The 26,810-nt window shown below is 38.9% G+C and overlaps 1 protein-coding gene across 12 annotated transcripts in view; it reads left to right on the forward strand.

The window, feature by feature from the left end:
- The window catches only part of ALPK1 (alpha kinase 1), a 121,539-nt gene that overhangs the window by 55,133 nt on the left and 39,596 nt on the right, over window positions 1–26,810 (forward strand). For 9 of the 12 annotated variants that reach the window (XM_043438547.1, XM_043438542.1, XM_043438552.1 and 6 more), the window contains 2 exons: window positions 10,173–10,352; window positions 14,640–14,794. In XM_043438547.1, coding sequence (XP_043294482.1) covers window positions 10,232–10,352; window positions 14,640–14,794 — 276 coding nt within the window. In that variant the 5' untranslated portion in view covers window positions 10,173–10,231. Of the gene's footprint in view, window positions 1–10,120; window positions 10,353–14,639; window positions 14,795–26,810 lie in introns of all 12 variants that reach the window. The other 3 variants (XM_043438543.1, XM_043438541.1, XM_043438548.1) reach the window with 1 other exon arrangement.

The following is a 26,810-nucleotide window of genomic DNA, read 5'->3' on the forward strand; positions in this document are numbered from 1 at the left end:
CCTTTTTTATTTCCAAGATTCATCCATGTTGTTGTATGTAACTGTAATCATTCATTTGCTTATTCTATTCCAGTGTATAATTACACCTCAGTTTTCTAATTCATTCTCCTATTGATGGATATTCAAATTGCCTCCTTTTGTTTGCTATTGCAAACTGTGTCACAGTGGACATTTTTATACATATTTCCTCAACCCAGGTCCAAGAGCTTCCCTAAACAAGAGTATATGCCTGAGAGTGGACACCAAGCCACAGTGTGTATGCATCTTTGATTTTACTGGATAATACCAAACAGTGGTGAATGGGAATAACTAACGCTGACTGTTCTTGACAACTGTTATCCAACTTACATTTTTTTTCCAATCAAAAAGTTGTGAATGTTTTTTCATTGTGGTTTGAGTTTATATTTCTTAATTACTGATGAGCAAACTCTGGGAGATAGTGAAAGACAGGTAAGCCTGACCTGCTGCAGCCCACGGAGTCACAGAGAGTTGAATATGATTGAGTGACTGGACAATAACAATCACTGATGAGGTTGGATACTGTTCATAAGTTCATTGACCACCATGTTTCCTTGTGTGAAGCATCTCTTCAATTTATTCGCTCATTCTTTTTCTTCTATGATCCTTCTCTCACCGGTTTACAGGAATTCTTTACATACTCTGGATAGAAGTCTTTTGTCAGTTACATATGTTACAAATACTCTCTCCCAGTTTATGACTTGTCTTTTCATTTTCTTTTTGATGTCTTTTTATTAATGAGAAACGTGTCTTTCCAGTTAATTAGATATATCAATCTTTTCCTTTATAATTTGCTATTTTTGTGTTTAAGAAATTCTTTCCTAACCATAAGTCATAATCTTTTAGGTATTTTTTTAAGAAGTTGAATGGCTTTGTTTTTCACATTTTGATCTTTAATCTGACTTGTACTGATTTTAAAAAAACAATGAGCTCAATGTTATATATTGAGCTTTGTAGTAAGTCAAGATTTCATATGTATTGGACTCCTGATTTTATTTAGAAGATCAATTTGGTCTATCTTAGTGCCAATTATTTTTGTATCATTTAAGGCAATTTTTTATTAATTATTGATGCTATTAATGCTTTTTGCCTTAAAGTCTATTTTATCTATTAATATAAGTACATCAACTTTTAGTTAGTATTTTTCTAGTATATCTTTTTCCATCTTATTACTTTTACCTTTTCTATATTCTTATGCTTTGCTAAATCCATGTAGCTAATTTTAATCTAGTCTATCATTATCATTTTCAGTTCAGTTCAGTTGCTCAGTCATGTCTGACTCTTTGAGACCCCATGAACCGCAGCACGCCAGGCCTCCCTGTCCATTACCAACTGCCGGAGTCCACCCAAATCCATGTCCATTGAGTCGGTGATGCCATCCAACCATCTCATCCTCTGTCATCCCCTTCTCCTCCTGCCCTCAATCTTTCCCAGCATCAGGGTCTTTTCAAATGAGTCAGCTCTTCGCATCAGGTGGCCAAAGTATTGGCGTTTCAGTTTCAACACCAGTCCCTCCAATGAACACCCGGGACTGATGTCCTTTAGGATGAACTGGTTGGATCTCCTTGCAGTCCAAGGGACTCTCAAGAGCCTTCTCCATCACCACAGTTCAAAAGCATCAATTCTTTGGTGCTCAGCTTTCTGTATAGTCCAACCCTCACATCCATACATGACTACTGGAAAAACCATAGCCTTGACTAGATAGACCTTTGTTGGCAAAGTAATGTCTCTGCTTTTTAATATGCTGTCTAGGTTGGTCATAGCTTTCCTTCCAAGGAGTAAGCGTCTTTTAATTTCCTGGCTGCAATCACCATCTGCAGTGATTTTGGAGCCCAGAAAAATAGAGTCTGACACTGCTTCCACTGTTTCCCCATCGATTTGCCATGAGGTGATGGGACCAGATGCCATGATCTTAGTTTTCTAAATGTTGAGCTTTAAGCCAACTTTTTGGCTCTCCTCTTTCACTTTCATCAAGAGGCTCTTTAGTTCTTCTTCACTTTCTGCCATAAGGGTGGTGTCATCTGCATATCTGAGGTTATTGATATTTCTCCCTGCAATCTTGATTCCAGCTTGTGCTTCCTCCAGCCCAGTGTTTCTCATGATGTACTCTGCATATAAGTTAAACAAGCAGGGTGACAATATACAGCCTTGATGTACTCGTTTTGCTATTTGGAACCAGTCTGTTGTTCCATGTCCAGTTCTAACTGTTGCTTCCTGACCTGCATTCAGATTTCTAAAGAGGCAGGTCAGGTGGTCTGGTATTCCCATCTCCTTCAGAATTTTACTATAATAATGATATATTTGAAATAATGATAATTTTGTTATCATTTTACTATTGTATTTAATTCATTTATCTTTATCAGAAGCATTGATATGTTTATGTTCCACTTTGAATTCCACTTGGATATGTAGTATTTATCATTCCATAATAATGACTTCTTTGACTTGAATCATTTAGAAGTATATTTCTTGATTTTCCTTTTTCTTGCCTTCTTTTAGACTTTTTTTTTTTTCATTTTTTTCCTTCTACTTGTTTCAAAGTTATATGTTTTATTTTAATTTTTTAGGGATCTTCTTAGACATTTTATCAGAGTCTAATGTTAATGTCTCCAATCCTTCTGACCAACTCAAGGATCTTAGAAAACTTAAATGTCAATCACTGTCCTTCTGACATATATGCTTGTTGTTTGTGTTTGTATATATATTTTTATATTTTTCATCCTACAAGGCAGACGTTGTTGTAGCTTTTTGCAATCACTGTTTGTTTATACTTAGCCAGTAACATACCACTTTAATGGTTATTATTTCTCCTTGAATCTCTGGCTCTTCACCTGTAATTAGTTTCCTTCTACCTAAAGTACTAACTATAGACTAACTAACTAAAGTATAACTATAACTATATGCTTGGAACTGTTGATGTTTATTATTATTTTGCAGGGTTTCCCCTTCTAGCATATATTAAAGCTATCTTTTCACTGTCTCCTAGTTTCCATTGTTGCTTTTAGGTAGCTATCTATAAATTTATTGTTATGTCTTTGAAGGTAATCTGCCTTTTCTCTCTGGCCATTTTGAGGATCTTCTCTATATCTTTTTTGCTACCTAGTTTCACTGTGATATTTCTAGGTATGAATTTTTATTTGTTTGAGTATTATGGGAATTCTGATTATTGTCTTTCTCCTGGCCAAAATGTTGTTAGTCATTATCTCTCCAAACTTATTCTGCTTCTTTTCATCTAGGATTCTGAATATATGTTGGAGCTTTTCCTTCAGTCCTCTGTGTTTCTTAATCTCTCTCATATTTTCCATCCCTTTGTCTTTTTTCTGTTGCCTTCTAAGTGGCATGTTCTGATGTATCATTCATTTCAAAAGTTCTGTCTTCAGTCAGAGCTAAATTTGATCAAATATATCCAATTCCTTACATTTAAAATTTTTAATTATTAAAATTAAATAATAGAAATTTTATGATTTTAATATGCCTTTTTATAGTTTCTTGATCTTTATTCATACACTCAACATACTCTTTCAGTTCTTTAAACATGCATATTTTGTAGTATATATCTGAAATTCCATCATCTATAGTCTTGTGGGTCTAATTTTACTATCTGTTGTTTCTGCTTTCATTCATCGTTTCTTTTTACCTTATGCATTTTGACGGCTTTGATCAGGAGCTCATATTTCTTGGTATTTTATAGGTGAGAGTCTTTGAAACTTGGGTTGAAATTAGATTCCTTTAGAGATGATTATGTTTCAGTCAACCCGTTGGCCAAGAAAATCACCAACCTGGGCTTATTTGTAAATAATTTACTTCAAAATAATTATCAGCTAGAGGTTTTCTGGATCTGTGGCTTCGGATTCACAAGAGAAAAACTTTTTGCTCTCTTCCTTGAGGCTGCCTATTTAACACAGACCGTTTTCCTGGAAAGCAGGGGAAGAAGATGAGAAAACATTTTAGCTCACCCGTATGCTAAAAGTGCAAGCTTTTAGGATCTCAGTTTTATGCAAGGTAGGGGGGTGGTCTCTTCTTATACTGCCCTCCTGGGTAGGGCTTTGGTTTTATTTCCTATCCTCCCACCTGCCAAAATAGTGAAAACCCATTTCAGCTCACAATGTTCGGCAGATACACTCAAGGCAAAGGTTAGCTTCCGTGTTAACTTTCTGGGTTCCAGTTTTTACTTGATTTTTTGTCTTCTGTGCAGTCTTTCCTCTCTTGCTGTTTCACTGATACACTTTAGAGATTTTTAACATACTTCTCCAGTATTATTAGTTGTTTTCAGCAGGAATGTTGGTCAGAGCATAGTCTTCCATACTGCTAGAAATATAAGTCTACCCTTTAGCTGTTTGGTGGCTTAGAAGTTGGCTTCTCTTCCCTTTTTATGCAGTTTTTAAATGCTAACAAATGTCTGTCATGCAAACATATCCAACCAAGCTACACAGTTGTGTTACACTCCAATCAGATTTTTTTCTCTTTTTATTTACCCATTTCTACCACCAATCGCTTCCCTTGTGGCTCAGCTGGTAAAGAATCCACCTGCAATGCGGAGACCTGGGTTCAATCCCTGGGTTGGGAAGATCCCCTAGAGAAGGGAAAGGCTACCCACTCCAGTATTCTGGTCTGGAGAATTCCATGGACTGTTTAGTCCATGGGGTCACAGAGAGTCAGACACAACTGAACAACTTTCACTTCACTTCACCACCAATCGGCACGAGAGGTATTATGGTCAGCGGTGACTTGTGGTGTGGCTCAAAAAAGGGTGAAAGTGTGGGAAAGACTGGATTGTCATTGCTAGGGCCTGATAGAAGCAACTTATTCTTTTTGTTTTATGTTGCATACCAGAATATATTTTTTCCTAAAAGCAATATGATAAATAATTTTGAATGTAGATGAAAAAGATTTTTAGTATAATTGTTCACGTGCACATGAATTAAATGAGTTCTATAAGCTTGCTTATAAATTTAACCAACCATTCACTGAATTTCAAAGATAATTTAAATTGAGCATTTAGAATACAATCATGTGTGATATGCTTTGTATAGTTAATTTTTTATATATGTATGTGTTATTCCTCTAACTAATTGTAAATTCCCTAATGGTAGAGACCATCTCTTTTACTTCTTTATGCTTCCCCACATCTTCAAGTCTAAGATTCTCACTAGTTGGCTGGTCAATTATTACTGAGGTGGTAGCCAGCAGACCATGGAATACCTTTGGAGTTCTTTCATTTTCCCTAATTTATCCCCTAGTAGAGGCACTGATCATACAGTGGAAAAAACCCAAGCATAAATACCAAAAGAAATGGGGCTTTGAATAATTCACTGATTTTCTTCTTTCTAATGATGGCCAACTTGCCAGTTACTCTGTAACTTAGCCACTCAGCTAAATTCTTAATCATGGATAAAACTAAAGTATCAATATGCCAAAATCAAATGCAAACTGTATGAACACATAGCCATTTGGCTATATGTATGCATGTGTGTCTTAAATTGTATGATTCTAACTTTGTTATCCTAGATTTGTCTGTTTGCATGTTTCATTGCTTTTTCTGGCCTCTTTCTATTTTATTTTTAAGGAAAAAAATATAGGGGACATTAAAATAGAAAAAATAATACAGAGATTATAAAAAATTTTGGGAAACATCCATTTTCCAATTTAGAAATAATGTATAGCTCATAAAGTTTTGCAGTTCAAGGGGGAAAAAATTGATATGTGTTAAAATTGAAAATGATTCTTTTTATACATGAAGCTGAACAAAATTTTCAGTGGGACTGTTGCCTGAAGGAAAATTTCCTGGGCTCCAGCCTCTGTTACGTCTAACAATGAACCATACAAATCTAGACAGATGGTTGGATTCCAAAGTGTTTCTTATATTACAGTATTTTCTTCCTATTGTCTCTTCTGAATTCTACAGGGAAAGGGGGAAATGCTGTAACTTTCAAAAAAGTATAAAGAATATCTTCAGTACAGTTTGGAAATTCACAAGTAACAAACACTCATTGTCTTGGAAATCTGTCCTTCCTTTTTAGACATGCTTTCTTGATTAAAATCTCAGTGCTTATGTTGGGCAGTATGATTTATCTTCCTTACTATATTGCTAGAAATAGATGTATTTATGTCTTTTCTTGTCTGTATTCCCTGTCTCAAAGTATGTTAACATCATCCATTCAGTTTTGAGCTATGGTGAGGCAGACATTTGGGACTAACCCTTAAGAGCATTCCTAGCCATCCAACACCAAAGCTGCACCTACTCCATAAACAGTTCTCAAATCTGTCCAATTTTCTATACTTCTGATGTCATCACTCTAGTCCAGAGTCCTGGTATCTCTCACCTGGATTATTGCGATAAGTACTTAACTGATCTACCTGCTGTTTCCTCCCTGCCCTCAATACACAAACTATGTTCAAAACAGAATGATCATCCCCAAGTGTAAAGTTGGTTGTGTTCCTATTGCTACTAGTAGTTTTCTATGACTCTTGGGTAAGCACAAAATTCCTTGCCTAGTACACAAGGCCTTTAAGAGTCCCTGCTTACCCCTCCAGCATCACTTCATATCAACTTTCTCCTTTTATGTATAGTTCAGCCAACCTGACCTTCTTTCATTCCCTCTATACTTCCTTCTACTTTAGTTAGGGCTGTTCCCTACCATTTTAACTTAAGTCCTGTTCCTCTTTCAGAGCTTGATTCAGGCATCACATCCTCCGAGAAGCCCCCTTTAACCCACCCTATCCTTACCCAAATGATTAGGTCAAGTCCTGTTGTTTGCCCTCACAAAACCATGTATCTTATCTCTCTTTGACTGCACTTAGACAAAGGGAAGAGATTTATGATCTTGTGCATCAGGAATTAGGGTTTCAAGTAAGGAAACAAAAGCAAAGAAGAATATTTAGCAATAACCTAGCCTCTAAGATTCAAGCCAACACTTCTAAACCACAGAGGAAAGTATGCATAAAAATATTATATTTCAGGGTTTTGAAAAGAGCCAGGAATTTTTCAGTAAATAAACATCAGATGTTGTTTAGCAATAGACAACCCTGTGTTCCTGAGTATGGAATTTAAGACTTGGAAAGATTTTAACAACTGTTCCTAATCAATCAGCTCAAAATATAGATGAGAAAAATGAATCTCAAAAGTGAATCTCAGAGGTCTCAGGCAGATAGTTAATGGTAGAGAATGAAGTGGAATTAGTCATTGAGCATTATTACATATATGTTTTCCTATTTCTAGGTCCTCTTTTCTTTACTACAGTACATTCTTTCAGCTTAAAATATTAACAGAAACAAAGCAAATAAAATTTATAGTGAAAGACGACTGTCTGCCTTAAGAGGATGATACAGCACCAATGAAACATTACTATAAGCCTTTAGACAAAGGCGTGGTGTGCTAGTAAAATTTTATATAGTGCAGTTTTATTTCTTTGCACAGAAGCTCTCATATTTTCTTATTACACTTCTCTTTGGGCTTCCCTGGTGACTCAGACGGTAAAGAATCTGCCTGCAGTGCTAGAGACCTGGGTTTGATCCCTGGGTCGGAAAGATCCCCTGGAGAAGGGAATGACTACCCACTCCAGTATTCTTCCCTGGAGAATCCCATGGACAGAGGAGCCTGGCGGACTACAGTCCATGGAGCCCCAAAGAGTCAGACACAACTAAGCGACTAATGCTTCTATATGAAGTCCTTAAAAAGGGAGAAAGAGAATCCCTTTCTTGATCTAACTTAGGACTTGAGGAAAATTAAGTGTCCTACTCACCCATAACTCATTCTGAGCAACGTTTGTTCTTAACCTTCTCATCCAGCAACTGCATTTCCCGGTCTCCAGGTAGCTTCCCGTTATAATCACCATCTCCTTTTTTCAGGGAATGGTGGAATGGGATATCATTGCTTGCTACATGGCCTCTTGCTCACTCTAGTCTGCTAATTAACTCTGACCAGTCATTATTGTTTAGTTCTTTTCATAGAAAAGCAAGTTAATGGTCAACTTGTACCACAGAAACACTGACTTATAAACACTTGAGCTTAAAGGGACACTGAAAACCGGTTAGTCCAACAACCCAATCCAAGCAGGAATACTTTCTGAAACATCTTAAACAGAAAAGAAGTTAGATTTAGATTTACATTTAAATGCTTCAAGTAACTAATTTCATGACCTCACTTATGTGAATGCTCTTTCAAGTAACAAGAACATTGCATGAAAAACCTCTACTTTTCTTCTTCAACAAATACATGGTTGTCTTCACAAAACAAGTCTGTCACGTTCTAAAATTTCACTTTGGCAGTTCCATCTGTGTGAAGTATGTGTGTGTGTCTGTTTTAAAACCTAAAGCATAACAATTCAGGTTAGAATGAGAATTACAAAATTTAGATTTCACAGCTTATCCTTCATTTTCTATTCCTTTTAAGTCATAAAATAGAAAAAAAGATAGAAAAATGCTTTCTTGCAATTTCAAATTCAAAACCAGCTTCTTAAAGTGAGGATAGTAGAGCACATTTTCCCCAAGAACAACACAATAACTCACCACTTTAATATTTTTAATGATTCCTAAAGCAATAAATTATTGTGTTGCATGGATCTGCTAGGTGACAGAGGGGGTCGAGTCATCCATACATCTGCTGTACTTTCTTCCTTTTCAGATTCTCTTGCATTGATAATAAGATTCTTAGTGCCATACAAGAGTGCCTAAGCCAAATGGCATCTCCACTGTCTATTCTGGCAAATTCAGAAAGAGAATAACTTCCTTTGTTTTGTTTATAATATACATTTTTTTTAAAAAAAGGAAAGCAAAAGGATTTGTTAGCTACTGTGTATAAAATAGATAAACAACAAGGATCTACTGTATGGCACAGGGAATATGTAGATGAAATTGAATCACTTTGCTCTATACCAGAAACTAACACAACATTGTAAACCAACTACGCGTGCATGCATACTCAGTCACTTCAGTTGTGTCCATTTCTTTGTGACCCTGTGGACTATAGCCTGTCAGGCTTCTCTGTCCATGGGATTCTCCAGGCAAGAATACTGGAGTGGGTTGCCATGCCCTCTTCCAGGGGATCTTCCTGACCCAGGGATCAAACCCGCGTCTCCTGCACTGCAGGCAGATTCTTTTTTTTTTTTTTTTTTGACATTAATTAAGAGTTTGCTGTTGTTGTTTTGTTGTTGTTTTGTTTTATTAGTTGGAGGCTAATTACTTCACAACATTTCAGTGGGTTTTGTCATACATTGATATGAATCAGCCATAGATTTACACGTATTCCCCATGCAGGCAGATTCTTTACTGCTAAGTCACTGGGGAAGCCCAAATCAAGTATACTTCAACTTAAAAATGATTTGTTAATCAAGAGACTTTTGGGTATTTATTTGTCGGGCATTTTTTTATACTGTCAGTGAGTTATTTTGTTCTTAAAATTACCTTGACTGCAATAGCTCATTACAACATACTCATATTTACATAAGAAGTCTCTCAACTGTATGTGTGTTAAATGGGATGTAAGTAGATCTTATCCATATGATGGATCTAGGAAATTGGATTTTCTGGGATTTCATTTCTCCATTTTATTTGTCAATGTGCCTGGCAGTGAAGAGCTTTAAATTTGGCATCTGTCATTGCCTATTTTGGTCCAAATTATATGATACTGAATACCACAAAGGATACCGCACAGGGGAAATCAGCAGTGGGTTATGAGAGTGGTAGACTTCATATTACATGTGCTTGTGTCTGAATATTAGAACTGTTAGCCAGATGCTTCCTGTAGACTTTCAGAGAAGCAGAAAGTGGTGTGCCACTGGGATCCAGAGGCACTGATGTGAAGTATGCAGAAGATACATAAATCATAGAGTATATTCATTTCATTTGACTCCATGTGATGCCACTGACTACACTGTGGGTGACCGGGGTCTGCCGCAGGACCCTCTCCCTTCTGCTCTCTGATGCCTTCGAGGTGCTGCCCATCTAGACCAGGCCTGAAATAATTTCACACCCTCCCCTAATAAAGTCCTCAGGGGCTGTCATGTATTTTCATGTGTTTGCTCTATTATCCCTCCCTGCTTGAGTCTTACAGATAATTGATGATGCTTCAGTTAATCATCTTTCCCCTTCTTTTGTTCACCAGGTACCTAAGGCTTGAAGGGGCTCTTTTATTGAGAATCGATGTCTTCTCCTAGGTAATTGATCACCGTAGACCCAGGGACACTTGACTCATCATCAAGAAAGGGTAATCGTCATGAATAATCAAAAAGCTGTAGCTACGCTGCTGCAAGAGTGTAAGCAAGTGCTGGACCAGCTCCTACTGGAGACGTCAGATATGTCAGAGGAGGACAAGAGGGAGGACGAGAGATGCAGAGGTGAGGTCCCAATGGGAGGCGCTGGGGGCAGCGGGGAGCAGCAGGTTTGCTCTCCTTTACCCTGTCTGAACGACACGGTCTCATCTCTGCCCTATTTTTCTTCTCTTGGCAGATGACCACCGAGAGATGAGTGGATTTCTAGGGCATGAATGGGACATGGGCTGCGGGTGGACGGGCAGGGGAGGAAGCTCACTTTGTTGCAGTGAATTGCTGTCAGTTTGAATTTTAAGCTTCAGTAAACATGAGGGCTACAAGAAACAGTTTAGTTCAAGAAGAACAAAGGGTCCAAGTGGGCTGGTGCACGTAAATTTCAATTATTAAAAAATTGAAGCAACTTCTGAATGGTGGTGCATACTTTTGTTTCAAAATAGGTTTTGTGCCTCATCAGTTTCCATAGACATCTACAGTTTCCACAAATATGTCATCTCACCAGTCCCATCTCTCTTTTTTGACCATCAATTCGTTTCTCATGTTGTATTTACATACCATTTATAAAATAAATTTACTCAAACTAATAAATACTTATTGCATCATTATCAGGATTTGAGAATTTGGCCTTTTTGCTCATTCATAGTTTGTACCATACGTAGTTTTAGATGAGTCATTGTTTGGGAAATTTCAATCACAAAATCTAGAAAGTTAAAGCAATTCTAATTTCTTCTTTAGCTAGTTTTGGAGAAGCAACCTTTCTTCCTTAGATTTCTTCTTAGCATTCAGATAAATTTCCCTTCATTTCTATCAGGGTATCTCTCTTATGTGCTTTAAATATTTTTCTTTATATTTTTAGTTGACTGCTATTTGTTACAGAAACAAGATTCCCATATAAAATGCACACTCCCCATCTCTTTTGTTTCTGTTAATTATGTAATGGGAAAAGTTTCTAGGAGAGCCTTTTCCCCACATTCTTGTATATAAGTGCATACGTTTTTACAGGGGAACCTTCAGGTGCCTTTAGAAGTCTAATTTTGTGTAACCTGTCTGCCAGCCATGCTCTTTTCAAGATAAAATGCCCTGTGTCCAGTTGTTTCAAAACCTTAGTGTTTCCTTTCTTTGCTGGCCAGAAACACCAGTGTCTGATTTTGCTCGCCCCAGGGTTGGTCCTCGCTCTCCCCAGGGGCAGTGTGTTGTGTTCTGTTATTTCTCCTGAACGTTTTCTCTTCTCCTTTTACTACATCATGTCCTTTGTCCCTTCAGCTTAAATTCCTTTAAGTTTTGTGTTCTCCGTAGTGAAGACTCTGAACCCCTAAGCGGGAAGCATTTTCTTTTTCTTTCTCTTCTCTAGTGCCACAGAATAGGAGAAATAATCAGTTTAGTTCCAGATAAGGCAAATCACGACTGCAAAATCACTCAATTAGCCATGGCCCTCCAGGTAAGCTGCCTGGGGAAGTGAGGGATCAGAGAGGCACAGGAGGCTCCTGCTTGTCAGGGGCTGACTGCTGGGGTTGAATCTGATAAACCAACATGGGAGGAATCCTATGCTGAGCCGTTGACAAGCTCGGCATTTGCCCATCGCCACTGCGTGTTGCAGGGTCCACCCAAGCCACTGGTGCTGCTGGGCGCGGTCCGAGCACAGAGCCTGTCCCCGGCGTGGGTCCTGAGCGGCTCTAGCTCACGGCTCAGGCTGCCACGGCCACCGATGTCTCCCGCACATGCTCCCAGAGAAAGGCATTAGCACAGGGCCACTTAGGGCGGTGGGGCAGCAGGCGGACTCGAACCGTCACACCGGAGGTTTCCTTCTTTTCCCTCCTCCTCTCAACCCCATCGTTTTCCCTCAGAAATTGTCCCAGTCAGCATGGTGACCAGCCTTAGAGACTCTAACCCCCTGAGATAGAGCAGGAACTGAAATCCAAACAGGTATATATTTTAAAAACATATTTCATGGACATCTTTTATTTCAGTATGCCCCACTGGACAATCCACGTTCGGGCATGACCTGTAGGGAAAGAGTGGTATGAGGAGGAAAAAATATTATTTATAATAAATGGATTTTCCTCATCACCATGAAGAAAGTTTGAAAGTACTTAAAGCTTTTTAGTGCCAAAACATAGTGAAATTCTATGAATCCAGAAATCACATTTCTTTTGTCATTTAACTACTCCTTTGACTCCTGAGCTTGACACTCATCGACAGAGTGTCCAAATAATTGATCAGAATTGAAATACTTTTGAGAGTGAAAAGGCTCTGTTAAACAAGCACACGATGACTACGTAGGACTGTCCTAAGCAAACAGAACTGGATAGTCATCCTATTCATGACTATTTAGAAATATCATTTAAGAAATTTTCTCTACATGTACATCGAAAACATTTTCAGAGATTGACAGTATGTCAGTGGTGGTAAGAAGAGATTGGGGAATCAAGTTGGTCTCCAACCCCCTGTTTTTGCTTTCATTAGAGGAGAGCCATTGCCCAGAGGAGGCTCGGTGGTTCTGGGTTACTGAATGGGGTGGGGGGACAGTGATTTCAGTGTGATATTTGTAAGTCATGCTTAGGAGCCAGCCCAGATCAGTCATTCATTGACGTAGCCCATGAGTTATCCCCTCAATGCCAAGCAGTCCCTCTCCATCAGGAGGCTTCCTTACATTTGCCCAGTTGGCGGCAAGGGCACAAAAAGGCATCAGGAGCCAAGGCAGAGTTAGGTTTTCTCCCTTCTCTTCTTCTTCCTTTTTTTTTTTTATTCTCTCTCATACCTCTTTTGTCTTATTTAGCATATCTCATGTAAACACAAGACTAATTTTTTAACCATCATGGTGTGATTTACAAACACGGTAGGACATGATGCCTGTCTTCTGGAAGCTCACAGTCCACAGTCCAATGAAAGGACAGATGTGGCTAGAGAGCAGTGAGATGGATGCTGAAAGGAGTGTGCTCCTGTGGGTTTGAGAATACTCCTGAGGAGCATCTCAATTCCACTGGGAGATCATGGCAGGGCTGATGAGAAGTGGCAATGTCTACACTGAAAGCTGAATGGAATCAGCGGGCCTGAGCTTGGTCATTAGACAGTTGAGGCAGGACAATGCCTAATATGAAGACAGGATATACAAAAGCATTAAAGAATTTTGTGTGGAGCAATGTCCTAGTCCATCTTGGGTTTAGCAAAATGGGACTCAACAATGTGGAAGATGAAATAGATAGGAGGAGATAAAAGACAATGAATCAGGCAGGAATTACTGATGATTTAAAGAAAGAAATTGATTTTAGGATCCACAGAATTTGATAACCAGTTAGACTCAGGGAGGAAGAGCAAAAAGTCTAGACTGACTTCTGGGTTTCAGACTTGGGTGACTCAGTGAGTGGTAGTGGCATTCATCAACAGAGAATGGAGAGGGAAATACAATATTTAGAAAAAAGGTGATGAATTCAGTGTTAGATATACTGAGTCTGAGAGACAAGCACTTAAAGATGTATTGCTGGCAGTTGTGTATACAGGTCCATGATCCCTTATTCACAACCCTGGTGGTCACATGTGCTTCAGAATTCAGAATATTTTCAAATGTTAGAAAGGGTAGTATGGTGCATATACCCTCTGTTATACTAACACTGCAGTAGAAGCTAGGGGCAGCACCATCAAACATTAAAATTTTCAGGGCAAAATGTTGACTGATCTCACCATAGCAAGATTATAAATAATCCTGAGTCAATTCAAGTCTGGTTTGGGGGCCAAACTTAAAAAAAAAAAATCTAGTTTCCAAAGCTTTCTAGGTTTCCCAAGTTTGGATAAGAGATTATTGACTTATATTTTTAATTAAATTTGATGTCTCTTAAGAGATTAAATGTATCTTCTAAAGTGATACAAGGCTATTTCATAATAAATTGATGTGGGTTTGTTTATATTCATTGTCTATATTCAGACATAGTCCACGGTGAAAGTCTGAGGCGAGGTGAGGTCTTAGAGGAGCAAAAAAGAGATTGATTTGCTGCATTAGCCACAAGCCCCAAATGCCATTCCATCTCAGGCCCTTTCTCATTTTACAGGAAAAATAATATTTCCTTCATTCCTTTCTCTGATTCTTCATGCAGAGACAGTCACTGAAGTGCTTTACTTCCTGCTAAAACCTTTCTTAATGCCTGACTACCCCAATTTACCTGTAGGGCAAAGTAGACCAGAGCCACCCCCTGACAGATAGCTTTTTGCTATTATTCTTTGAGTCAGAACACCAGGTTAGGCCAGCCAGTGAGAAGTAGGAAAAAAAAAAATTGTGCCACTGAGGTGCTTCATCATAACATTGGTAACTCAACAACCTTTTCTTCAACTGCAATTTCCTTACCTGAACTCTGACCTTTTCAGCCTCACTCCCCAGCGAGTTAAGAACCCTGATCCAGGAGGCAAAGGAAATGAAATGGCCCTTCGTGCCTGAAAAGTGGCAATACAAACAAGCTGTGGGCCCAGAGGACAAAACAAACCTGCAGGATGTGATTGGCGCCAGCTTGCAGCAGTTACTGGTAGGAAGACCACACCAGCTGTTTCCTTGATACCCCCAAGTCAGGCATTTAGCCTCTAAATGGTGTAATAGATTAAATTTCTTTGAAGCATAAGACAGCCCCTACCCTTATGGTCAGCTCTGCCAAATTGACTAATGTTGGGGGGGTGGGGGGGAAGCTTTTCAAAGAGCTCTGTTTGCCCATAAGACCTTCTGTTGGAAAGGCAAATCAAGTAAAAGTGGAGAAGCGTGGTCAGTGGGCCAATGAGAACCTGTCATGCTGAAATATCTGCATATTCTTGGTGGGCTGGAAGCAGTAGTTTTGATTCCACCATGCTTCATTAGCATTTTTATTTTGAAATGCTACTTTCTAAGAGTTGGGTAACTAAAAAAAATAAACTCAGTCACTATTTCATCCATGTGACTTGGTGTCTAAGCTGTTGAAGCCTGGTATGTCCCTGCCTGAGTCCTGCCTGAAATCCTATTCTCTCCCTATCTCCTCATGATTCACACTGTTTGGGAAGTATTGTCAGAGTTATTGGCATTATTATTCCTTAACTCACTTAATGGAAATGAATCCAATGGGTACCTCTACCCCAGAGAGGAGACAGCCTCAAGAATAACACATGAACTCAGATTGGAGCTCAGATTTCAGGCTTAGGTTCTGGGGATGCTTCCATAAGTGCCGATTTGCTTTTTGATAGTGTCCCCCCCATCACATTCTCTAAGAAGAGACCCTGTTAGCTTGTTTTTTTTTTTACATAAAATACAGACATTTGCATGGAGACCAAGCATTACAAGTGATGATAATCTCTTAAAATTTTTATTTTATTGGTTTACATGGGAATGTGTTTGGGGGTCATCCCAAAATAAATGTATAAATAGACATTATCTTTGTCTATCAAAACAAAAATCCAGAAAGATCCCCCTGATCTATGTACACATAACAGCATCGTTGGAGACTTCATTGAAACAGTAACCTCCTCATCAATATTTCCCACCCTCCAAAAAACAGACTGAAGTTAAACAGACTGAGGACCACAGGCAAAGGAAAGTGAATACATCGAACAAATCTGGTGGTGAGCCAGGGTTTTTAAATAAGTGTGCCTGTTATTTGTGGAGAAGTGGAATGGAAAACAATTATAGTGTATATATCATTTTGGGTTTATAGAATGCTTATATGTGCATCATCTTATTTAATTTTCAAAATAGCCCTCCAATGATGATTACCATTATCATACCCATTTTGCAGATGACAAAGTTAAGGTACAGGGAGATTAACTTTCTCATGGAAACAGATTAGTGAGTGGTGAAGCTGTGACTCAGCTCCTTCCTCCGTCCTACTCCAGTTCTCCCTCCAGAAGCCCCAAGGGGTGAACTTGAGAGCCCAGGTGGGAACCCTGAAACTCGTTTACTCTAGTGCAAGCTGTAGGCTGTAACTTTCCGCAATGATGGAAATGTTCTATATTTCTGTTGCCCGATAGGCTAAGCCCTGCCCTCGTGTGGCTCTTGAGCACCTGAAATGTGACTAGAATGATTGAAGAACTGAGTTTTTAGTTTTATTTCATTTTGAAAATGAACTTCTACATACATACTTCCATGTGGCTAGGGCTACTATTTAATTAGATGTGCTCAGTTTCTTGGCCGTGGCCAACTCTTTGTGACCGCAGGGACTGTAGCCCTCCAGGCTCCTCTGTCCATGGAATTCTCCAGGCAAGAAGACTGCAGTGAGTTGCCGTTTTTCTTCTCCGGTTGCCATTTCCTTCTGCACTAATTGGATAGTGCAGCTCAAAAGCAGTGGTGCTGTAAGTTAGACTTCCAAACAACAGCCCTTAGTATCACCCAAAAACTGGCTCAGATTCTTGGGCCGTATACTAGTCTTACCGAATGAAAAACTCTGGGGCTGAGGGTCTAGCAATCAACATCGACAAGCGCTTTGGATGATTCCGATGCATGTTAGAGTTTGAGAATGACTGTTGGAAAGAGAACAGGGTGACGATTGATAGGGCAGCTCAAATAAGTCCATTAGGCTGCTTTAGCCCATAATGTGTTTAAACTGGGAGCTTTTTGAACTCTGAGCATCATTTTCTTTAGCTTACCCAGGAAGCTATAAATTAAAGACAGAGAGCCTGAACAAAAATGTGAGAGGAGAAGGGCTTTGAAAGCCCTGTGTGCGTCAGCCAGTGGCATATAAGCACTCTATATAAGGCTTCCGAGGAAGGTGAGAGCGTGGTGGCTTCACAGAGGAAGTGACCCCTGCTTCGACCTTTGAGGCTTAGAAAGTTCCTCGGGATTTCCAGCATAGACTGAGATGCAAGCACATCTCTGTGACCAGGGTTTTACTCCCTTCATTCCATCCACGCTTACTAGATCGCCCTAGGTGCATTCAAAGCTGGTAGTGACATTGGCCAAAAAACTGAAAATGGTGTTTTAAAGTCTTGCTGCCCTTGGGGGTTAATGTGAGTTGAGAGACAAGCTGCTCATCGTTGTTGACTGTTTCAGGAGCCCATTCATTATTCCTTCTACTTTCCCTCTATATATTGCACAGATATCACAATTGGGGGAGCATAAAGGCACAGAAAATTTAAGAAATGTATGCCCTGCTCACAAGGTCACTTAGGGGCAGCTCTAGGAATCAGCCCATTAGGCTGCTTTAGCTCATAATGTGTTTAACCTGGGAGCCTTTTGAATGCTGAGCATCATTTTCTTTAGCTTACCCAGCAAGCTATAAATTAAGCAACCACACCTCCCAAAGAGTCTTGAGATGCTTTCTTATTGTGTCAGACCCCAAGTGCACAATTGCTAAACCACTCTGTTTTGTAAATACGGAGAACTGTAGAGCTATCTTAGCTTGTCAAAAGTATCGCAAGGAAATTCCATGATTTGTTTTTGTCCCGTTATCCACTGGTTTCAATATCACATTTTACCAAGGCTGGAAGGCCACGTTATTATAATAATCAATTAATTGTGAGATTCTATTTTTACATAAAAAAATAAAGGCTGCTGAGTTTTTTTTTTCAGTTATCTCTTCTTACAGTTTTTTTTTTTTTGTAAATCTAAATTTTCACGATAATTTTATGCCTTGAAACGAATCCTTCTCATAAAAAATTTCCCTTCCATTTTAAAAATTAGCATTACATTTGGAGTGTAAACACTGCCTTTAATTCCATAGATAACAGAGCAAAGTTAAGCGTGAAACTGTGCTGAGTGCCTGAGTTGGTAAAATGAAGGGTCATTTCTAATGTTCCTCACTTAGGCTTAACTTAATTAGCGAAAAAATTATGTGTTTTGTGCTCTGCTTTCTGTTCCACAGCCTCCTCTGTTTCCTCCCTCGCCTACTTTCCCATCCCCCCCATCTTTTCTCCTTTGCTGTGTGGCCACAGACAGAAATTTATGGCAGGGGCCAACCTCCTTTACCCTCCACACAAAGCTTGCTGACTTGAGAGAGTTTGTCCTCTCTCTCCCAGAAAAAACACCTGCAGTACGCTCCCCGAGAAACCTGGAGAGATGGGAGATTAATGCGGCTGTGATAGCCGGCCAGTGTTTTGGGTATTATGCCCTCTCCCCAGGTAGATGGGTGTTTTCCGAGATGATACCAATTATTTATTGCTGAAACATCTGTTGATAACTGCAGCTGCCCTTGTGAAACAAAGCCCATCACAGGGTCACAGGCTATAGGGACGTACAATCTTACCTCATGCTAGTTTAGACTATTCAGCAACACCCTGAAGTCCATGGGCTACCGTCATCTGTAGTGTCTCATCGTGCCATAGAAAATACTTTGTAAACATTGCCCTACCCTGCCCTAGAAGCTTTGAAGTATTATTTCATCTTCATCGGTAATTTATATTCCAGTGCCATTGTACGGTGGGAAAAAGAGGGGGAACCTTTTTTGTTTTCTATCTAATTGTATATCCCCTGACACTTTGACCTGTATTATTAGTATTAGTCAGAAAAAGGATTTTCTCCCTCTCTTATTTAAAAATAAAATTTCAAGGGAAAGTAAGCGCTCCTTCAGCTCCTTTCACTCAAAACAATGTTTACACTCTGAGAGGGAAAGATGAAAAGCACAAGCAATTTTTTTCAAGTATCCGAGAAGGGCATTTCAGTTTTTGAAAGAGAACAGTAAGGCCCTTATAAATATCATTCAGAAAAACCTTTGATGGATTTTTCAAAAAGTATTGAACGCTTTTAGCATTAGCTTCTGTTTAGCTTGGTTTGGGTGGACACAGCAGAATTCTAACTAGTAAAACTGTCCTTGCTTGTGAGATGCCAAGACACGAAGGCCCTGGCCTCCCTGTGATTGCCAACTTTTGTGATTTCTTCAGTAACTTGTACACTCCTGACAAGGACAATGTCTACATAATTTAGAGAAGATGTGAAAAGAAAACTTCTGAAAGGGAGATTAAGGGCATGTTTGGATTTGCATGTCAGTGGCAGTTGGGAGAAGATGGGGTTGCCAGGCCAAGACTTGTTTCATAGACCGTGATTTTGAGCATTCCCTGCAAATTTGGGGGTCCTAGTGCTGGGAGGGACTGGCCTCTCCCCAACTCTACTTCTGTGGGGGAGGAAACCTGAGTTTATGTGGCACCTCTGTAAGGAGACCCACTGCAGTCTTCACAGGCTGGCTCACTAGTACAAGGAGATGAAGCAGGATGAGGATTTTTTTTTTCATTTCCTTTTCAACTTTACAACCACGAAAATGGGTAATCTGATAACCTTTATTCAGCAGACATTTTTGGAAATATCTGTGCTACCTTGCAGTAATTTTAAGAGAGATTAAAAAAAATGATTACTGGTTTTCTTGTGCTAATATGGTTGGAAAATGTTTGTGAATGGAGTTTGATAAATTTAGCTTTCAGAATATGTTTTAATAAGTCTCTTTAGATATTCTGGATGCCTTTAAGTTGATATTTTAGATTTTGAGCTACTTAAAATATTAAATGGTCAAGAATTAAAACATGAATAAATGTAAGAATTGCTCATCACAAGATTTCAGGGAAATATTTTGAAAGTCTAGTGTGAGTAACCTGGGAGCAGAGAGGTGAAAAAGGGCCTTTAGCAAAAGATAACTAAAGTATGAATTTATTAGAAAATGAAATGTCAAGTCAAAGAAAGATATGCAGGGTATGAAGACTAGGTAAGAGGGTGAGATGCTTTCCATGGGAACAATAAAATTTCTTCCATGAATAAGTTCTGGGTTAAAAGAGCATCTTAAAAATTGTTTTAAAAGCATTTATTTCAGATAACAGTTTTCATATTAATAATAGAGAACTCAATACCCATAATAGATACATTTGGGATTATGATTTGTTCAGCAACTGATTTTTCTCAAATGAGGTTTTCATCTTTAACTATGGCCTTGGGGTTTTAATAACTAAAATGTTCTTCATCAGGATGCAAAAAGCAAAGTGAATATAAACTGTATATTTGTTCATTCATTCAGTAAAACTTTACTGAGTGTTAACATATGCCAGGCATTGATATAGATCACCCAGAGTAATGTAAGAGAAATAGAAGACCTAATTCATGTTCTGGAAAAACTGCAAGAATGGATAGGGCAACCCTTTGTCAAAAGTCTGCTTATTGGCATGATCCCTTCCATTTACTGAACACTAAATGTGTGGCAGGTACTCAACACATGCTCTTCTAATCCCTACAAACTTGGCCATATGACCTGCCCTACCATTGAAAGGTAGATTAGAAGTGATGACGTATCTCAGTCCCAAGCAGTATAAGCCATTGTGTAGTTCAGCAGTTGGAGGCTTTCATTTGCTTCGTAAATAGGAGAAGGGCTACTCCCTCAGTCTGGATCCTAGAAACGGGCAGAAGCAGAGCCTCAGAGTTGGATCCAAACTGCACCCAAATGTGAAATACAAACAACCACCAAAAACTTTACTATTATAGGCCCTGAAATCTGGGGGTTATCATAGTTTTCTCAAGTGTTATGGGTTGATTTTTTTCTCATCAAAATACTTTGAAGTTCTAACTCTCAATGCTTCAGAGTGACTTTATTTGAAAATAGGGCCATTCAGTTCAGTTCAGTTCAGTCACTCAGTCATGTCCCACTCTTTGCAACCCCATGGACTGTAGCATGCCAGGCTTCCCTGTCCATCACCAACTCCCGGATCCTACTGAAATTCATGTCCATTGCATCAGTGATGCTATCCCAACATCTCATCCTCTGTTGTCCCCTTCTTTTCTCGCCTTCAGTCTTTCCCAGCATCAGGGTCTTTTCCAATGAGTCGGTTCTTCACATCAGGTGGCCAAGTATTGAAGTTTCAGCTTCAGCATCAGTCCTTCCAGTTAATATTCAGGACTGATTTCTTGTAGGATGGACTGGTCGGCTCTCCTTTGAGTCCAAGGGACTCTCAAGAGTCTTCTCCAACACCACAGTTCAAAAGCATCAATTCTTTGGTGCACAGCCTTCTTTATAGTCCAACTCTCACATCCATACATGACTACTGGAAAAACCATAGCTTTGACTAGATGGCCCTTTGTTGGCAAAGTAATGTCTCGGCTTTTTAATATGCTGTCTAGGTTGGTCATAACTTTTCTTCCAAGGAGCAAGCATCTTTTAATTTCATGGCTGCAGTCACCATCTGCAGTGATTTTGAAGCCCCCAAAAATAAAGTCTGAGACTGTTCCCATTACAGATGTAATTTGCTCAGATAAGGTCATACCGGAGTAGGATGAGCCCTTAATTCAATCTGACTGGTGTCCTTATTGGAAGACAGCCATGTGAAAACACAAAGATGAAGAGAGAATGCCATGTGATGGCACAGGCAGAAGGTTATGCAGGTTGAGGTTATGCAGCTACAGACCAAGGAATACCAGGGATTTCTGGCAACACCAGAAGCTGAGAGAAAGGCATGGAACCTTAGCAGAGCATGACTCTATGGAAACTTTGATTTCAGACCTCTAACCTCCAAAACTTTGAAATAGCACATCTCTATGTTGTAAGCCGCTCCATTTGTGGTACTTTGTTATGTCAGCCACAGGAAACTAACACACCAAGCAAAAGCTGGCTTATGCACATGTAGGATATGAGGAAGCAAGAAGGCTTCAAATGGCTTCAAGATTCTTAGCATGTCATCTTATATCCCTACAGGAAGGAAGGTGAAATAAATCACAGTCAAGAACAGAATTTGTTCCAAAGAACGTTTCAATAAAAATAGTTTCTACAAGAAAAAAAAAATGTAGGTTCTAGTATCTACTGTATTATATCATCCCTAGACATGACTGGAGAAAGTAGATTGGAGAGAACATATCACAATACAACAGCCCACTAAAAATCTCTATTTGCATGTTCCAGACAGCTCCACCCCAATAGGTCAAAACCTGAACTCCTCATCTCCCTGCTCCTTCTCCCTCCACCAATCACATTTTATCCTCCTCCAGTGGCCACATGTAATTAAACGTTACCATGAGCCACCCAGTCACCCAGATCAAGACTTAGGAATCATCTTTAACTCTATCTTCACCCTCAACTCTCATATCTCATTGGTTATCACATCCTCCTGATTCCCCCTTAAATATCTCTCAAGTACATCTTCAACCCTGCTATTCTGGTTCAGACCCTGTCATCTCTTTCCTAGATCATATCCAACTCCTTTCCCTATCTAGTCATGTCTCCTGTATCATAAGGATAGTAAGGTTATGCTGCGGGAAAAAAATCCAAATAACTCCAAAATCTTAGGGGCTTAAAGTAAATAAAGACTTGTTCCTTGTTCTTCCTTTGTGTCCATCTGAGGGGACAATGGGGGGAGCTCAGCCTTATGTCACTCTTCCTCAGGGACTCAGCTTCCTGGAATGCCTATCATTTAAAATATTGCTGAGTGCTATGGCAAGGGGAAGAAGAAATTGTGACTTGCATAGTGGCTCTTAAATATTTTCATACAGAAGTGGCCATTGGTCAGAATAAGCCACGCAGTCATGCCTCACGTCAAGGAGCCAGGGAAACACAATTGTACTATGTGCACAGAAGGAAGAGACCCATAAATAGATGGGTGGACAGTCCCCATTATTGCCATGGCTCCACAAGTTTTCTCTGCACTGTAACCAAAGCCTTCTTTCTAATATTGCAATCTGACATTTTTTCTTGCTTAAATCTTTGGCGTGAGGGTGGGGGAATCTCAGTTAATTTAGAAATAATAAATAACATGTATACTTTACAAAAACACCTAAAACTAATCCTGAACAATAAAATCTAAATAAATGTGAATGAACATTTTTATTAAAGTGGTTGGATTACAAGTTAATTTTTTTATATTTCTTTAATTCCATAATAGACATCTTTTACTGTTATTAAAAAAAAAAAAAGAAAGATGATTGAGAGAAAGAGAAAAGCATCTGTTGTCCAGTTGTCCTTAAATCTAAATAGGATCAAATATTCAAAAACCTAAGTAAGGATAGTAAGGTAATGGTGCATCACTTCTCTAAAAGCAAAAACAAATACTTAACTCAGATTCTAATGGAAAAGTTTATACCATTAATTAAGTGACATCGACCATGCATCTTTCCACTAATAAAGTGAGGATTCAAAATGCAGTGTTCTTGTTTCTGAATCTTTCCTTTTCCCATTTGATGGCCTGCTATAAGCTAAGTTCTCCTGTTAAGTTTTTGGAGATCATTTTAGCACATATGTGTGCATACACATACAGACACCTATGGAATATACATATATATCTATATAATTGATATTCATAATACAAATTATTTCTTTATTGACAGATAGAATACCAAAATTGGAGGGAAATTTTGTTGTTCAGTTGCTTAGTCATGTCCAACTCTCTGAAACCCCATGAACTGTGGCACGCCAGGCTTCCTATCCTTCACTATCTCCCATAGTATACTCAAACTCATGTCCATTGAGTCGGTGATGCCATCCAACCATCTCATCCTCTATAGCCCCCTTCCCCTGCCCTCAATCTTTCCCAGAATCAGGGTATTTTCCATGAGCTGGTTCTTCACATCAGGTGGCCAAAGTATTGGAGCTACAGCTTCAGCATCAGTCCTTCCAGTGAATACTCAGGGTAGATTTCCTTTTGGATTGACTGGTTTGATCTCCTTTCTGTCCAAGGCACTCTGAAGAGTCTTCTTCAGCACCACAGTTTGTAAGCATTAATTCTTTGGCATTCAGCCTTCTTTGTGGTCCAGCTCTCACATCCACACTTGACTACTGGAAAATCCATAGCTTTGACTATATAGACCTTGTTTGGCAAAGTGATGTCTCTGCTTTTTAATACACTGTCTAGGTTAGTCATAGCTTTTCTTCCAGGGAGGGAAATTTAAAGGTCATCTATTTCAAGCCCATCATATGATAGATGGGGAAGTGAAACCCAGAGAGAGTAAGAAGTGACTTGCTGTAAGTTACACCCCCTGCTAGTGGGGGCAGCAGGACCTAGCACCCAGGTTTCTGAGCCTGGCATGTCTTCCCTGAGTCTACACAATTCCATCCTTCACACACGGCTGTTATGGGGCCAGGGCAGCCTTTCCCCAGTGCATTCCTATTGTCTCAGCTGCCCTGAAACCTGCCCTCTTTCCTCTCCATTAATGTGATTTCACTTTTTTACTCAGTGCAGAATTAAGACAGAAATCTTAAAATTTTCAGTAATCAACATTAAAAAACTTTAGTTCCTTCTGCTGAACACTATAGTCCTTCTTTTGAAAAGGAGCCAGACAAAAGGTTCAGGTCCTTCAAAAATGAATTACATTTAACACGTAAAAATTAGGCACCAAGAGAATGAAACCTTCAGAGGATAAATATTAGTCCCAAGGCCTATGTGAATTCAGACTTTAAGATAGAATATGATTAAAATCACCAAGGATTTAAACCCTGCTCTAAAACTGTGCCAAAAAACTACCCCTTTTAATACGGTACTTTCAAGTTTCAATGGAAGATAAATTAAAATGGTGACTTGTCCTTAGAATTCTACTGATGAAACTTTGGTTGCCACAGAATCAGGCATGCAAGTTATCCCTTTGATGAGGACTAACCCTATGGCATGAATTGCATGTCTCCTCATAATGAGGCCCAAAAGCTGAGCCAAGTCTTGGTGGAGTTGATCAAACTAAGACAAGTGGGCAGAGCAATCCAGTTCACAATGCAGAAAACGAACAGATTGAAGTGCTGGGCAGAAAGGAGAAAGTGACGACCTTCAGAAAATGATCAGTCCTAGGGATGTGCTTATTCTGTCCTGTCAGCAAGAAGGAATAACATCACCTCCTACATTTTATGTTAAGTAAATTAAGGAGGTTGAACAATATTATCTCTAAATATATATATATATCTATATCCCCACATATCTGATGCTGTTTATATTAGTTGAACCACACTATTGTGTTGTATATCAATAAGCACCAAATACTGACAACTTCATGTGATTCTGTATGATATGCTTTTAACAACATATTAATTTGATGACAACCCTGCAAATAGAACTGATTATGCCCATTTTGCTGATGAGACAATTGGCTCAGAGAGCTTGAGAGATGTTCCCAATCCACACTACAAAGTGTGGTTAAGCTGGGATGTGACCCTTAGCCTCCCCTCTGTGCCACCCGCCTCTGCCTGCCACTATCCCTTCATGATGTAGAATCGCTTGCCTTGCTTATTAAACCAACTTGCCTCAGAGGGCAGGAACCAAAAAATTTTAAGCTCAACAAATTCAAAGATATTTGGAATTACTTCTTTCTTTTTTCGGATGTGTTTGTATAGGACAAAAGAAAAGTCTTTCACTATCTCATTGATTAATTCATTCTGAATCAGTTGTCTTTAAATTTTTTTTACTGATCATTTGTAAAAACTTTTGAGCAGGCACTCTAATACACATTTGTTTGTTTAATAAAGTATATGTATGTGCATATGCATGTGCATATAACATTACTATGTTATATATTTCTATAGGATAGAAATTTAAGAAAAACAAAACAAATATTAAATTAATATTTAAAATAATTTTTTAAAAACTGAATTATTGACACAAGAACCTTTCTGTTTGTATTAAAATTATAATTAAATGTGATTAACTATTTTTTAAACTCACGTTAGCACTGCCCTTTGAAGATATGGCTAGCACAGTTTATTTCAGTACTTAGTTCTAATGACTGTAATAGTTGAAAAAATTATGTCTCAAAGGTATGTAGATCCAAAAAAAAGAGGTAGGCTATGATTGCTAATTCATGCTACTCATATTTCAATCCATCCACCAATTATGAAAAGTCATTTGTTGAAATTCAGCTAGCAAATTTCCACTTTCCTTAATGTCAATGATATGTTTCTGCAAGGTAATCAGAAGACATTACGGTTTTTTTTGTTTGTTTGTTTGTTTTTGACATTACTTTTTTTTTAATTTAAACTTTTTATTTATTTTTTTTTTCATTTATTTTATTAGTTGGAGGCTAATTACTTTACAATATTGTAGTGGTTTTTTTCATACATTGACATGAATTAGCCATGGATTTACATGTATTCCCCATCCCGATCCCCCTCCCACCTGCCTCTCTACCCGATCCCTCTGGGTCTTCCCAGTGCACCAGGCCTGAGCACTTGTCTCATGCATCCAACCTGGGCTGGTGATCTGTTTCACCCTAGATAGTATACATGTTTCAATGCTGTTCTCTCTGAACATCCCACCCTCACCTTCTCCCACAGAGTCCAAAAGTCTGTTCTGTACATCTGTGTCTCTTTTTCTGTTTTGCATATAGGGTTATCGTTACCATCTTTCTAAATTCCATATATATGTGTTTAGTATATTGTAATGGTCTTTATCTTTCTGGCTTACTTCACTCTGTATAATGGGCTCCAGTTTCATCCATCTCATTAGAACTGATTCAAATGAATTCTTTTTAACGGCTGAGTAATATTCCATGGTGTATATGTACCACAGCTTCTTTATCCATTCGTCTGCTGATGGGCATCTAGGTTGCTTCCATATCCTGGCTATTATAAACAGTGCTGCGATGAACATTGGGGTGCACGTGTCTCTTTCAGATCTGGTTTCCTCAGTGTGTATGCCCAGAAGTGGGATTGCTGG

This window comes from Cervus canadensis, chromosome 19 (assembly GCF_019320065.1).
Source record: "Cervus canadensis isolate Bull #8, Minnesota chromosome 19, ASM1932006v1, whole genome shotgun sequence".
Classification (NCBI taxonomy): domain Eukaryota; kingdom Metazoa; phylum Chordata; class Mammalia; order Artiodactyla; family Cervidae; genus Cervus; species Cervus canadensis.